The following is a 14,083-nucleotide window of genomic DNA, read 5'->3' as shown; positions in this document are numbered from 1 at the left end:
CCTCTGTCTCTCTCTCTCTCTCTTTTAAATTTATAATATATTCAAGCCATTCTAATTCTAGGAACTCTGATTCAGTTCAGTAAACTCCAATTAAAGTCTCCAAGTCTTGAGTCCATGAGAGACCAGGTGTCACCATGGTTACGGTAGAGAGACTGCTGGCTGTCAGTCATTGGTTAGTCAGAAGCAGGACCCAGCTGGGCTTATGAGTGATGAGATATAAAATATTAACATCATATTAATTATTGGCAAATGATTTCAACTCATTAAAATACATACACTTTTTTTTTTTGGATGGTCACCGCAGAGAATCCACTAAGCGCCTGAATATTTTACATCGAATATCCCTTGATATTTCTGTTCGAGAAGTGGTCTTTTTGCTCATGTCAGTTGTATTAAAGGTCTGTCTGATTTTGAGAAGATTGCATCATTAAACGATTCGCTTTACAAATGGATGTCATTCTTTCCCTTTGATTGTCTCATTTCACACTAATTAAAAATGCATCCCAAAGTAGACTTACGAACATGAAAAGTCTAACCTACCAATCAAAATAAAATAGTGCTAATGAACTAGTCGTGTGTCTCACACACGGGAGATGTAAATTAGTCATCAATATTTCACATAGTTAAACTCTAAAGTGACAGCATCTTTGTCTAGATTTGACTCTATAGATCTCTCTTTCGTTTTACTCACACTCGGATGCATCTCTCTCTGCTCTCGTAGCAGAAGTCATTGCCTCTTTGATTAAGAGTTTATTATGTTCCCATAATTCCTGGGTAAATGTCATGGCCGCCCCATGCAGGCAGATTAGCACTCCACCCCGCAGAAGAGGGAGGAAAGGAGGTCTTGCGCTCAGGAAAAACTGTGGGATGTTAAACAATCAATACAGAGCGCCAGTGCTCTAGACACCTCTGGAGAAACAAGGACTTGAAGAGCGGGACATTGTTCTCCAAACAGATCTTTAGACGCATCATGTGTGCTGTGACCTTGCAGCAAGTTTCATTTTCAGTCGTCACCAAGCATCAGGAAACTTTACTGCAGGCCACATAGCTGCAAATGTTCCAGTTGTTAACGAATAAACTAAATAAATTGCCTTAAGGTTAAATCTCCTTAAATCTTGTTTTATAGCCTATCTACCAAAGCTCCCATGTGGTTAAGTATATCTGCTATATAAACCATCTATCATACAAACTGAAATATACGGTGCACACACACATATTCTTACACGTACCGGTGACATTTCTCTGCTCTGAAAATAAGTCTTTTACCAGCTGGAGGGGAAAAGACGCAGGACAAAAGACCTGAGCAACAAAGGCCCAAGACCAGCCATGTGTAAGAGAGCTATTAAGTGTGTGTGTGTGTGTGTGTGTGTGAGAGAGAGAGAGAGAGAGAGAGAGAGAGAGAGAGAGAGAGAGAGAGAGAGAGAGAGAGAGAGAGAGAGAGACGATCACCCTGTGGTCTTTCACTGTGTACTGTATGTATGTGTGTATGTATTTTGATCTTTAAAGCTTGCCATATTCTTTCATCACCATCATAAATTATCTGCTGTTTGAGTTTTTATCTATGGAGAGACATATTGACACAAACATGCGTATGAGAAAACATTTTAGAGAACTACATACAGTCTACATACCTTTTAAATGTTCTTACACCTAATATTTTTAAGGTAACTACATTTTCTGTACCCCGTATTTCGGAGAGTTAATCAACAGATCATAACTTATATTACACACAGACATTTTAAATGCTGAACTCTTTTTTTTTTTTTTTTGGCTGATTATAATTCCTTATTCAAAACACTAAACTGATACGCTGCTGCCACCTAGTGCATACAAATCATGTGAATAGGTAGGGTAAGTGTACCCATTAAGCCCACCAAAATCTAAGTCTAGGTTTTTTTCATAGATATTGACATAGTTTATAAGAAAAATCATTTGTTAAAATGCAAGATTAATCTCTCATTTGAAATTATATTAATTAGTTGATGTACATTTTAGAATATAAAATTAAGATAATTTAGGAATAAAGTCAGAAGCCGGTGGTCTGGAGCCTTAAATTGGCTTGACTGGAGTTGTAGCTGGAAGTTTGACCGGGTGTATCTCGGGAGCCAAGCTGAGTTAGGGCTCCATACTCTGGGCTTAGGGGGGCTCCTAGTGGGCCCCCCTAACAGTCCCAGGGGCTCAGGACTGTGGGGAATGTAGGGTCCCTCTGGGAGCTCTCCATGTCTGGAATCACAAGCCTTAACTCAGCTTGACTCCCGAATTATGCCTGGTTATACATAAAGGACTTTAGGACAAAACAGGCTCTATCTCATTTGAATGAATGTGTAATTTGTGTGTAAGTAAGGTTAGGGTAAAAGGTTAGTAAGGTAAAAGCACACAAAGACATGTTATCATTAAACACTTTCAGAAAATGTATCAAAGTTTGCACTTAGAGGGATTCCTCATTGAAACACATAAGGTGGGCTTAAATGGTTCCACAGTGAGTAATGGTGAAAAAAGACAATGCTTTCCTTTAAAAATGTAAGATATGTTTACAAATACATGCATGGAGCTTAAATATACTGTGGACTAAGTATCATTGTAATTTTCATTGTGCCCACATTGAGAAATGTTACGTTTTTTTCATTCAAGGTTAGCTTGTGTGTCTATAGTTTGCATGCGTTTTGTGGCACTGTACCATTTAAGCCCATCTTAAAAAAAAGTTAATTTATAAAAATAATTTTCTCTACAAAACAATTTATGATGTATTTATTTGTAAATTAATGTAAAATGAATCACAAAACATTCATTGTTTGCAGTTCACATGCTTAATTCTTTGGCAGTCTATCTTTCTGTAAGGCTAATGGTTTGACCTAGAGATTAGCTTTGAACGCAAGCTAATAAAACTCATCTTTCCATTTAAAGGAAAATGATATAAAATGATAAAGTACTATTTGTTCATGCACAAAAAACAATACATTTATCTCTTATTTGACATAATATCAATGTAGTTACCAAAGAAATGGCTGAAAATTGCTGAAATGTGTTGATTTCTGAAGGGTCCCGAAACACCAAAGTTTTGGGGTGACTTTGTGTGAGGTCCCCTGAGACAGCATGCACATGGGTGGGGCTAACTCAACATTGCCAAATGTAATTGGTATGCAATTAAAAATGCCAGGGAAGTAACAAATCACTGGATTGGTTAAAATAATAAGCAGCATAAAATATTATTTTTTCTTTTTTTAATTTGACTTCAGAGTTGAAAGTGGGCTTAAAGGGTACATGGGCTTAATGGGTACACTTACCCTAAACACAAGAAAAAACAATAATAAATGCTATTAAAGTTCAACATTTCTGAGACACAAAGCAATGTTCAAGATTGTTCAGAATAACATTAATGAACATTAATATAAAATGTCCTATAATATAGCCAACTCGTTTTCCTAAAATATAGTATGTTATATTATGAAATATCACCTATTCTTTGAAACATTAAATATAAAAGATCAAGATTATTAAAAATTAGGTAAAACAAAAAAAAGTTTGAAATTTAATACCTTTTGTTTGTGTATAAAAAGTTGCCATAATGGATCATATAACAAATGATTTCTTTGAGACTGAAGTAGGCTACTCAGAATATCATAAATCAAATTAGATAATTTTTTTTATTTTATTTTTTTGAGTATTTTTAATACAGTACAAATAGTTACATATTTGGAGACAAAGGTAATATAGCTAATGTAAAATCGCTTATGCTATGGATGTTGACGTACTTCCGGTGACGTACTGTTTTGAAGACGAGTCAAAGGTTGGAGCGTCAGGCGGATCGGGGCGTCAAGTTTTCTGATCAAGTCGAGACATTATAATTAGCTTCGTCTTTTGAGGTCATTAAAAACAAGTTGTACGAAACCGCTGAAAACTCGTGTTAAGTTGAAATAGTACTTCGTGGAGTCGAAATGGAGGCCGTTCCCAGGATGCCGATGATTTGGCTGGAGCTGAAGGAAGCTGGAGAGTTTGAGTTCAGTCCTCCTGTCAGACAGGTGAGAAAGAATCCGCGTCACATTAATCCAGCCTGTTCCACAACAGTGATCAGCTCCGGAGAGGATCATTCCTGCTATGCACTAACGTTACCTTTTGATTTCCGTAACATTAACTCAGTAACGTTAAGGAATAGGTATTTGCCTGTATTGTAATTTAGGGAAGTTTACATAGGTATGGGTAAAAGTATTTTTAATTATTTATTTATTTGATTATTTTCACAAACGGTTAACTGGATGGAAAGCGATGAAAACATATACACTGGTTACAAGTTAGGATAGTATTATTAAGAAAATGTTTTGTTTTTAAATATTTTGATATGGATATGTAACGTTAGACATGAAAATGAAGAAGCGCCTTGAATATTGTGCAATATTCCAAAGTCAGTTTCATGTTTCACAAATTAATATTTGCCTCTTGAAACATATTCTATTAGCACTCTGTATCGTAATTTTATGTAAGGAGCTGTCTGTGATTTCAAGGGCTATGTTACTCGTGGATCCATTTAACAGTTATGAAACTGATATTTTAGCAGCCTTTGTGCTTGTAAGCATATGTCTTGTGTAACCTGGTCATTTGAAAACCAAATGATCTCCCTCGCTTTTGCCAGCCTTATTTTTTACACATTTGCATTAAGCCAACTATGGACCTTGCCTGATCAAGATTGTTTCATTTTGTGTACGATTGGATTGCAGTAGAATAAAAATATGACAGTATTCTTTCCCCCTCTTTTGTCCCAGTACATTCAAATAAACTATGGTGAGAACCCTGAGAACTACACTGAGTCACTGAAGAGGCTGGAGCAACTTAGACAGGTGGGCTAGATCAATGGGATAGTGGGAAATGTAGTTGTACAGTTGTGTCTGTGGTTAACAAGCTTTAAAAAAGGTTCTTTATTCTCATTTATTCTTATTCTCAGAGTGTGGTAAACATCCCGAGGGATTTTGAGGGCTGCAGCACTCTTCGAAAGTACTGTGGTCAGCTGCACTTTCTGCAGAGCCGTGTTCCCATGGCAGCTGGCCAGGAGGTTGCAGTGCCTGTGACTTGGTAAAATCATGTCGTTGGTGCTCACTTTGATATAAGACCATACTTGCTATGTCGATATGCAAGATGTGTGGTAGTCGTGCCGTTTTAGCTTTCGTGCTTTCTTTCTGCTCGCAGGACGGACATCTTCTCAGGGAGGAATATCACACATGATGATATTAACTATGAGCAGGCTTGTGTCTTGTATAACCTGGGTGAGTTAAATATATGGATTACTGCAAATTTGTTTTGCTTAGTAATTCATCTATCAACAATCCCTCTAATGCATTTTAGGTGCACTGCACTCGCTGCTGGGAGCTGTGGATAACCGCCTGTCTGAGGAGGTGAACATGCACTCTTACATATTTGCTAGTAAGAAATCTTAAGAAAAATGAAATGATTCACTGAAATTTCGAACCTTTTGCTCCTTTTGTGTGCATGCGTGTGTTAAGGGGATGAAAGTGTCCTGCACGCATTTCCAGTGTTCTGCTGGGGCTTTCACTCACCTCAGAGACCACTACAATCACAGCTACAGCTCTGACATGAGCGGCCAGGCACTTTCAGTCAAAATCAGCCTCATGCTGGTAAACACAGTCCATCACACAAATGCTACTTTTATTACCTGGGAAAATCCACTTTAATCTGACAACCTCTCGTCTCTTTTTCTGTTGCTGTCGTTCTCTCTGAAGGCACAGGCTCAAGAGTGTCTCTTGGAGAAAACTCTACTAGACAACAGAAAGAGTCATTTAATAGCAAAGATTTGTGCTCGGGTATGAAGTTCTGGACATGTGCTTGTCTGTCAGCATCACAGCAGGTCTTTGATTCACTGAGCATTTGCCACTTCAACCCTAATGTCTGATTGCAGGTGTGTGACTATTATAAGGATTGCCTGAGGCTGCTGGATAATTCAGAATGTGTGCCAGGAAGGATTCAGAAAGAGTGGGGGAAACTCATCAGCATGAAGATCAGCTACTTCAGTGCTATCACACACGTGAGACCATCACACTCGCCATGCGGTTTAGATTAAAGGGATAGTTCAGGCAAAAATGAAAATTCTGTCATCATTTAGGCTATTCACCCTCAGGTTGTCCCAAACCTGTCAAGTCATCTTCATTTATATAGCGCTTTTAACAATGTAGATTGTTTCAAAGCAGCTTTACAGAGATAAACAGAGATTGTTTTGGCTTTATAGCGGTTCTTTAATAAAGTTATTTTCCAGCTAAAGTTAGTTTTAGTTTCTGTATGAATTTATTTCTTCTGCTGAACACAAAAGAAGAGATTTTGAGGAATATGGGTAACCAAACAGTTCGTGGATCCCATTGACTTCCACTAAGTCAATGGGGTACATCAACTGTTTGGTTACTGATATTCTTCAAAATATCGTTTGTGTTCATTACTCATACAGGTTTTGAACAACCTGAAGGTGAGTAAATGATGACAGAATTAAATTTTTTAGGTGAACTATCCCTTTAATGCATTTTCATAGACTTGTTGGTTATTTTCATAAACCTTGCCTCATTTTATTTTCATTAGTTACACATGGGGAAGCAGTCAGAGGAACAGCAGAAATACGGAGAAGCAGTAAGTATGTGCTTATGTGCATTTGTTTTTAGCGAAGCATACTTTTTGAATTGAATGGGCTATTATTTTACTATTATATATTATTATTAATAGTAATATTTTTATTTATGTTTTGCTGGCTGATATTTGACATTACTTGGCGTACCTGAGTATCACTGCACAATATGGGCATAATATTCTCTGATGACAGTGTGAGGTCGCCTGCTGTTTCTCCACAGGTCGCATACTTTCAGTACTCTATCGACAAACTTAATGAGGCAATTAAGCAGAGCAAGGTAAAGATTCTCAAACACCCGCACACAACCCACCTGTTCATTAAGCACTTTTACATGTGTACTCATCGACCTTTTCAGGGTCAACCAGAACTTGTACAGGAAGCTTTGAAATTCGCCATGGATGTGATTGGTGGAAAGTAAGATCTCACATTTATTACTATGATAATACCCAAATTACACCCTTAGTCTTAAGTTTTCAGTGTATGCTGTGGTGTTTAATCTCTCCAAAAGTCTTTTAAAAAATATTTGATTAATGTCATTTTCCTACTTTTTGTCTGTTTCAGATATAACTCAGCTAAGAAGGACAATGACTTCATTTACCACGAGTCTGTGCCTGGTCTGGACACATTGGTGGCAGTAAAAGGTATACAAACAGCTCTCATATCTCTTTTAAAATGATCTTAAAGACCGTAGAAATTATAATTTAGTTTGCATTTGTGACATCTGACACAGGTGCATCGTTGGTGAAACCCCTACCTGTGAGCCTAACTGATCAAAGTGTCACTGGCCCTGACCTCTTCTCTAAACTTGTTCCCATGGCAACTCATGAGGCATCATCCCTTTACAGGTCAGCTGGTACATTGGTAACATGTAGGCCTGTCGCGATAGTCGATAAGTCGATTAATCGCACGATAAAAAAAATGAGCTCGATAATTTTTCCGGCCGCGATAATTCCATTTGCATGCTTGTTTGTTTTCCTCGTCTCTCTCTCTCTACCAAAGAGACTGGATGACCACTCTCGCTCGGTTCTTTAGCGTATAGGAGGAGTGAACCCTCTTGTTGTCAGTTGCATGGTCTTTGTGTGGGAAGGCGGCGCTTGTCAGTCACATGGTCTTTGTATGGGAAAGCGCCGGCGGCCGCGGGACTGTTTGCGGCTACTGCCGGGAGAGAGAGAAGACGCTAGTTGTGAGTTGCGACAGCGAGCCCAATCACATGAAAATGCATATCTATACCACAAATGTTATTTCTCGTGCCATTTATATGCCAAAAATAGTTTTTGCGTGCATATGATACACTCTTTATGGCGTGTAATACGCACGCACTCCTCACCCCTAATCCTAACCAAGTATTTTCAGTGCATAGCATGCACGCAATAAAGTGCGTCTCTGTCTTCCCGACAGTACACAATCACTTGACAAAGTAACAGGAGTAACAGTGCAAAATTTGGGTGATATGGCTTGTTGAGGCTTTTTTTATTTGTTTACAAAGGTCCTAACTGTCAGTTTTGCCTGTTATGGAATGTATCACTATTTAATAATGTCTAAAGCCTAATATTTAATATTTTTTGAAGTGCAATTTTGTTTCATTTTTTTTTTATTAACAGACATTTATTTTGTTAACAGACACTAAGAGTCCATTGCTTTCATTGTTTTTGGTTGTTTTGTTCATTTTTTTGGATATTTAAAATGTTTTCCGTTTTCAATGTTTAATATTCTTTAGAAATAAAAGTTTATAGATCGTTGAAAAGGTGTACCTGCATTATTATGCCATTATAATTATATTAAATGAAAATGGTCTCAGTACGACAATATTATCGTTTATCGCGATAATTTCTTGGACAATTTATCGTCCAGCAAAATTTGTTATCGTGACAGGCCTAGTAACATGCTTCACTGATGTGTTACTTTAAAAGTGTATGTAGAAAGTTTCTGTTTTTAACCATTATGCCTCTTTTCTCTCTCTCTCTCTCTCTCTCTCTCTCTCTCTCTCTCTCTCTCTCTCTCTCTCTCTCTCTCTCTCTCTCTCTCTCTCAGTGAGGAGAAGGCAAAGCTACTCAGGGACATTGTGGCTAAAATAGAGGACAAAAACCAAATCCTTGAGTAAGTTACTCATAAAAACAAATATTGACCTAAAAACATTCTGTCATAATTTACTCACCCTCAAAGGTGGTCATCCAGGATTCCAGGAACGATGAGCAAATAATGACAGAATTTCCATTTTTGGGGAAACTAACCCTTTAAAAGTGAATTTACTCTGTGTATCTATAGGCTTTTACTGTCAGTAGCTGAAATTCTTTCCTCTTCTCAATTTATGCAGAAAATTTATGGAGTCTCTAAGCAGTGACGCGGTGTATAAAATTGACATGTTTAAATCTCTGCCTGATGTTGTATTGGAAAAATGTGCATTTCTCAGTGTACGACCAGACACTGTTAAGAACCTCGTCCAGGCAATGCAAGGTGAGAATATACGCGTAGACAAACAAAAACTTAAAATGATGACAATTTTTTAAAATTTGTGATAATTAAATGTGCAGTCTGCCATTTTACTGTGTGTTTAGTTTTTTTTAGAAGTCATTTCAACATTAAAACAAGGATTCTATGATCTGTGAAATGTTATGTCTATGATATTTCTGACTAATTACCAATACTATTATAATTTAATTTATTATGTACTATTATTGTTTGATTTTTATTTTGATGCTTTTTATGACTTCCAATCATGTGTGTGTGTTGCAGCACTATCTAATGTTTACACTGATGTGGGTTCATCCCTGGATGAGGTCCGTAGTGCCCTTGAGGAAGATGAGGCCGGAGAGAAGAGTTTAATAGAGGTTGTGGGGCAGAAGGGATTGCCGGCCAGGTCTGCAGTCTTGCAGGAGATTCAGAAAGAGTTGAAGAAATATGAAGCTGCTCATCAGACAGCCAGCAACACCAACACCGAGCTCCACAGAGCCATGAACCAGCACATACCAAACCTACGCCTGTTACAGGGATCTGTTGAGGAACTCAGAAAGAGCCTGCCCCAGCCACAACTCAGTCAAGGTAAAAGTGTTTTTTACTGATGTACATTGAAAGACATAGAAGTTATCTGTTGTGAGTTTATTCATTATCCCTAAAAATGTAATGATCTCTTTTCTTTGTAGACGAAACATCGTCCTTGCAAAAATTTAAGGCTATTCTTGGCAAAGTTGATGAAATGCGAAAGCAGAGGATCTCATTGGAGAGTCAGCTCCGTGACCTTATTCATAAAGATGACATCACTGGAGTCCTGGTAACCACAGATCGTGCTGAGATCAAGGTTAATGACCAACTGAAACTGTACTGCCTTTTCTTTATCGCTTTGTGCTGTCGATTCAAATTGAACGAATGACCCGTCAAAAATGTCTTTCCCTCTATCCTCTCTTTCAGACATTGTTTGAGGAGCAGTTGAAGAAGTATGATCAGCTGAAGGGATATATAGAACAGAACTTGATTGCTCAGGATAACATCCTGAAAGCCCTGACAGAAGCAAATGTGCAGTACGCCCCTGTCCGCAAGACACTCATTCTCACAGAGCAACAGTATGTTTTTGTCTGTGTATTTTCATAGTCAAAAGACTCAGATTTCAAGTGTTAGTATCTGTTTCAGTGACATTGTATGCAATCCTCTCATTTTGTCCTGAAGATGGAATGGCACTGTGCAAGCCCTGATTGCCTCATTTGAGGCATATGAGGACTTGATGAAGAAGGCGGAGGAGGGCAGAGACTTCTACCAGGATCTGGACAAGAAGACCTCTGGCTTGTTGGACAAAGCTAAGTCCTGTTGCCAAACCAGAGAGAAGGAGCGAGTTGCCTTGCTGGAAAAGTAAGTTGTCTCAAGTAGAAGGGTATGATATTGTGCATATATTTTTTATTTCTGTACACTGTTTGAAGAGACAGTCACCTGGATGTAAAGGATCAAGTACCTTGACTTACAGTAGACACAATTTAGATTTCAGTACATTTTTAGATTGTGGGATGCCTATGTTTAGATTGAATCTGAAACATACTTATCATCAGTGTGAATTATGAACCAGTTGACTACTACCACTTAATACTAAAGGTATTCCTTTTCAAATGGCTGTTTTTCAACAATGTATCTCATTCCATGCTTGTCTGACATACTGCTTTCTGCAGGGAGATTGAAAAAGGGCCGCCTCCTAGACCTGCTGCCCGAAAACCTGTAGTCGGCCAGAAAGTTGTTGGTTCTAGAACCGGCCCTTCCAGTCTTGAATCTGTAGGTCCTTCTGTTGCCTCTTTTGAAGATCTCCCACAAGAACTACAAAGCTTCCCTCCAAATCTGAATTTGCCCAGAGGTCCATTACTTCCCAATCCTGTTCCCCATGGTGGAACCCCTCTTAGCTGGCCACAAGGGGAAAGCCCATTTCCCCCAAATCGGTTTCCAAACCCCCAATTTCCAACTACAGATCCAAAGCAACAGTTGTCCCACAATCTCCCACAAAATCAGGCACCTTATGGCCAGCCCTTTGCTCCCATGCAAATCCCTGGGCTGCCACCACAGCAGTTCCAGGCAAGATCAGCTGGAAACATCACACATGTCCATCCGCAGGTTAATCAATCGAACACCGCACAGGTGCCTTCTCAGGGGTACAATCCAGGTCTCTGGCAGCAAGCTCATGGTGGGCCCATTGCTGTTACAGGAGGTTATTCTGTGCCTCCACAAATGGGTCAGATTCCTCAAAATTCCATTAGGCCTGGTTTACCTGGGCAACCACAAGTATCCTTGCCAAACTCTTATGGGCAGCACATGCCAGCTGTCATGACTCAGTCTTCCTCTGTCCAACAGATCATACAGGGAACACAGTGCCAAAGCTTTACCAGCCAGCCTAGACAAAGCATCCCCTCAACCGCACCAAGAAGTGCATTTCCTGGGCAAATCCTTCCCCCCTTCCCACCTGGACAGGTCCAACCTCCCATGCTAGGCCAAACACAGCAACAGTCTGGCCTCCCCTCAGGTTACCGACCCGCATTAGTTCCCCACATCCAACCCCAGCATGGTCTAACAGGCCAACAGACAGTGTCCCATCCTCAGGGAGCCCTCATTCCAGGACAAGCTCAAACTCAGCCTCAGTGCAGTCTTTCCAATCAGTTCCATCCTGGACAACTTCCACAAAACATGCCTCAGCCTTATATGGGGTATGCTGCCACATCTTTTCCATCTTTGCAACCTAGGCAAATCCCTGCACCCCAACAAGTACATCCAGGCTCTCAAATCTTTCCACAGGCACCCTTGAGCCAAAATTCCCAAATTCCTTATGGTGCTCGTCCACTTAATCAGCCTCAAATGCCACCAGGAGCTGTACCACCACAAAGTAATAGGTATTCATTTGCACCAACACACATGGGTCAACAGACCATTCCGCCCCAATTCAATACCATGTTTAATGGCCCAGGGGGGCAACCCATGTACACTCCTGGTCAAAGCCAAATACTTGGCCCTCATAATGTGGCTCATCCATCATCAGGACAAGCAGCAGCCCCAATGATGGACAATCCAGTTCCACTATCACTTGCCAGCACCCTCATTCCTATACCATCACCTGTTCAGGTTTCATCCCAGAACCAGATTTCCACTCCTAGACCAGGTGTGCCATCCTCTTCCACATCAAGTGCTGCTCCAACTGATGAGATGAGGTCCGACTCCACTACTGTTCTGAATCTTATCCAGAACAAGGTGGATAATCTGAGCATTGAGTCCTAAACTGATTCCGGAGTGGATAAATGATCAAACTCAATCATAAAAGCAGTCTCTTGCTGTGCCCCATACCAACAACTGTACATAAGCCGTCAATGATAGTCAGGATACCACACAGTGCACAATCAAATATGATGGGGGTGTCAACAGAGGGTTTCTGAAAAAGTAGATTTTTGGTGATTTGGATTCTTTGTAGTCACAACACAAGATCTAATGCCTGAACACACACTAACACCTGCCTTTTCTACATGTACAGTACTGACACAGAATTGCACTGTACTCTCTGAATCAGTAATTACAAACTTACCAAATGTGCTGCAAGAAAAAAAGGAAACTGCTTTTGCTCTGTAATTCTATGCAATACTCTAATATGTCAAGTATCACTCTTTGTATTTCTATTCCTAAATAGCACTTTAGTCTGCACTCTGAGAGTGATGACAACGATGATGGTGATGAGGAGATTGTGTTTTTCTTTTTTTTTAATACCAAAACTATTCTAGTTCTTATAAATTGCGATAAACTGTAAACACTGCTTTCTTTTAACAAAACCGTAACATTTTCATTTTATAAAAAGGGAAATGCTTTTTGATTGACTTGCACCATTATTTTATGTGGAGATGTTGCTTCTGTATAAAATTCAATATTAAATAAACTAGCTTACTTGAAAATATGTTCACATGTCTACCTTTATAGAAAATTAGCAGCTGTATGCACCTGGACTTGTGCAGTTGTTGTCTTCCTTGTAGACCACTTCAAGCTTGCTCAAACTGCATGGGGAGCATCTGTGAACAATCTTCAGGTCTTTCCCTCTTTTCCCAGTGGCATCCAGGCCAATGCTTTGAAATTGTTCCCTATGTCCAGTGTTGTTTTAGGATCCTTATAGTGAAAGGTGAATTATCACTAGTCACACACACCACACCCCACTTTACGTTCTTAGACGTTTCGCAGTATGCGTTCCTTATTAATACAGTATACAAAACAAAGCCTACAGATTGTGGTGGATAATACAATAAACTTACTGTTATGTGCTAATGCACCATTGTTGAAGGGTATTGTCAAATGCACCACTGCCTTAATATGGCCATATGATGGCACTGTCTGGTTATGTTCTGGTCATGTAGGATTGTTTAGTGAGCTTGTTGGTTCCCTCTTCACGGGTTCCTTGAGCTGTCTAGATTAAATCAATACGCTTCATTTGCTTCAGGCACAAAGAACCACAGAATTACTACACGCACATCCTGCAGTAAAAGTCTAAATAATAAAGCAGGGATGCTCAAATTGAGTCAGATCTTTAGACTAATCAAGTCCATAAACATTTGCATCTTGTTTAAACACTATACTCATAAACAGGTGAGAGAAAGGCCTAAGATAAGAGGTCACAAAATTCACTCTTTGCTTAATGGGTAGTGACTGGAATCTAGTATTGATTTCTCTCATTGCATGTAAACATGAAAATGGCACATAGAAGACATGTACGCAGTGTGTTTGTAAGCTAGTCAGAAATGGTTTTGTCCTAGTGAGCTCAAGAGCCCTTTACTCTTCTAAAATACCCAGCCTTTTATTTCAGCAGTCTGTGCACGCCGTCCCTTGCTTTTGACTTGCTTTGATGGGTGAGCGCTGGGAGAGGAACTGACCCAGTTTTTCTCAATAAGATGGTTTTGGCTTGAGCAGAATAGCACAAATATTAGCATTGATGTTTTGTAGAGGACTTGGCTAGAGAACATGGTATCAGTT

The 14,083-nt window shown here is 39.4% G+C and overlaps 1 protein-coding gene across 2 annotated transcripts; it reads left to right on the top strand.

Moving 5' to 3' along the window:
• The first annotated feature begins 3,702 nt into the window (after positions 1-3,702).
• ptpn23b (protein tyrosine phosphatase, non-receptor type 23, b) lies at positions 3,703-13,013 on the top strand. Of its 2 annotated transcripts, XM_081377470.1 has the most exons (20): positions 3,703-4,019; positions 4,758-4,832; positions 4,937-5,064; positions 5,179-5,255; positions 5,335-5,384; positions 5,493-5,624; positions 5,730-5,810; positions 5,906-6,031; positions 6,574-6,621; positions 6,840-6,896; positions 6,975-7,033; positions 7,181-7,260; positions 7,350-7,464; positions 8,651-8,716; positions 8,934-9,073; positions 9,353-9,658; positions 9,760-9,914; positions 10,025-10,176; positions 10,280-10,459; positions 10,771-13,013. In XM_081377470.1, the coding sequence occupies exons 1-20, from the start codon at positions 3,936-3,938 to the stop codon at positions 12,353-12,355; spliced, it is 3,696 nt and encodes a 1,231-aa protein (XP_081233596.1). In that variant the 5' UTR covers positions 3,703-3,935; the 3' UTR covers positions 12,356-13,013. The 2 variants fall into 2 exon arrangements, with proteins under 2 accessions (XP_081233596.1, XP_081233597.1); XM_081377471.1 differs by lacking the exon at positions 6,840-6,896 and having other exon boundaries at positions 3,768-4,019.
• Positions 13,014-14,083: the final 1,070 nt, after the last annotated feature.

This window comes from Scardinius erythrophthalmus (assembly GCF_964197995.2).
Source record: "Scardinius erythrophthalmus genome assembly, chromosome: 10".
Classification (NCBI taxonomy): Eukaryota; Metazoa; Chordata; class Actinopteri; order Cypriniformes; family Leuciscidae; genus Scardinius; species Scardinius erythrophthalmus.
Note: the sequence above shows the minus strand (reverse complement) of the source record. Positions and strands in the feature narration are given on the sequence as shown.

What these genes read in the sequence shown, in the direction of transcription:
- ptpn23b (XM_081377470.1), top strand. Translation starts at nt 3,936, where the DNA reads ATGGAGGCCGTTCCCAGGATGCCGATGATTTGGCTGGAGCTGAAGGAA. An exon ending in GACAAAAACCAAATCCTTGA is followed by an intron (nt 8,717 to 8,933) that starts GTAAGTTACTCA and finishes CAATTTATGCAG; the next exon opens with AAAATTTATGGAGTCTCTAA. An exon ending in CCAGCCACAACTCAGTCAAG is followed by an intron (nt 9,659 to 9,759) that starts GTAAAAGTGTTT and finishes TTTTCTTTGTAG; the next exon opens with ACGAAACATCGTCCTTGCAA.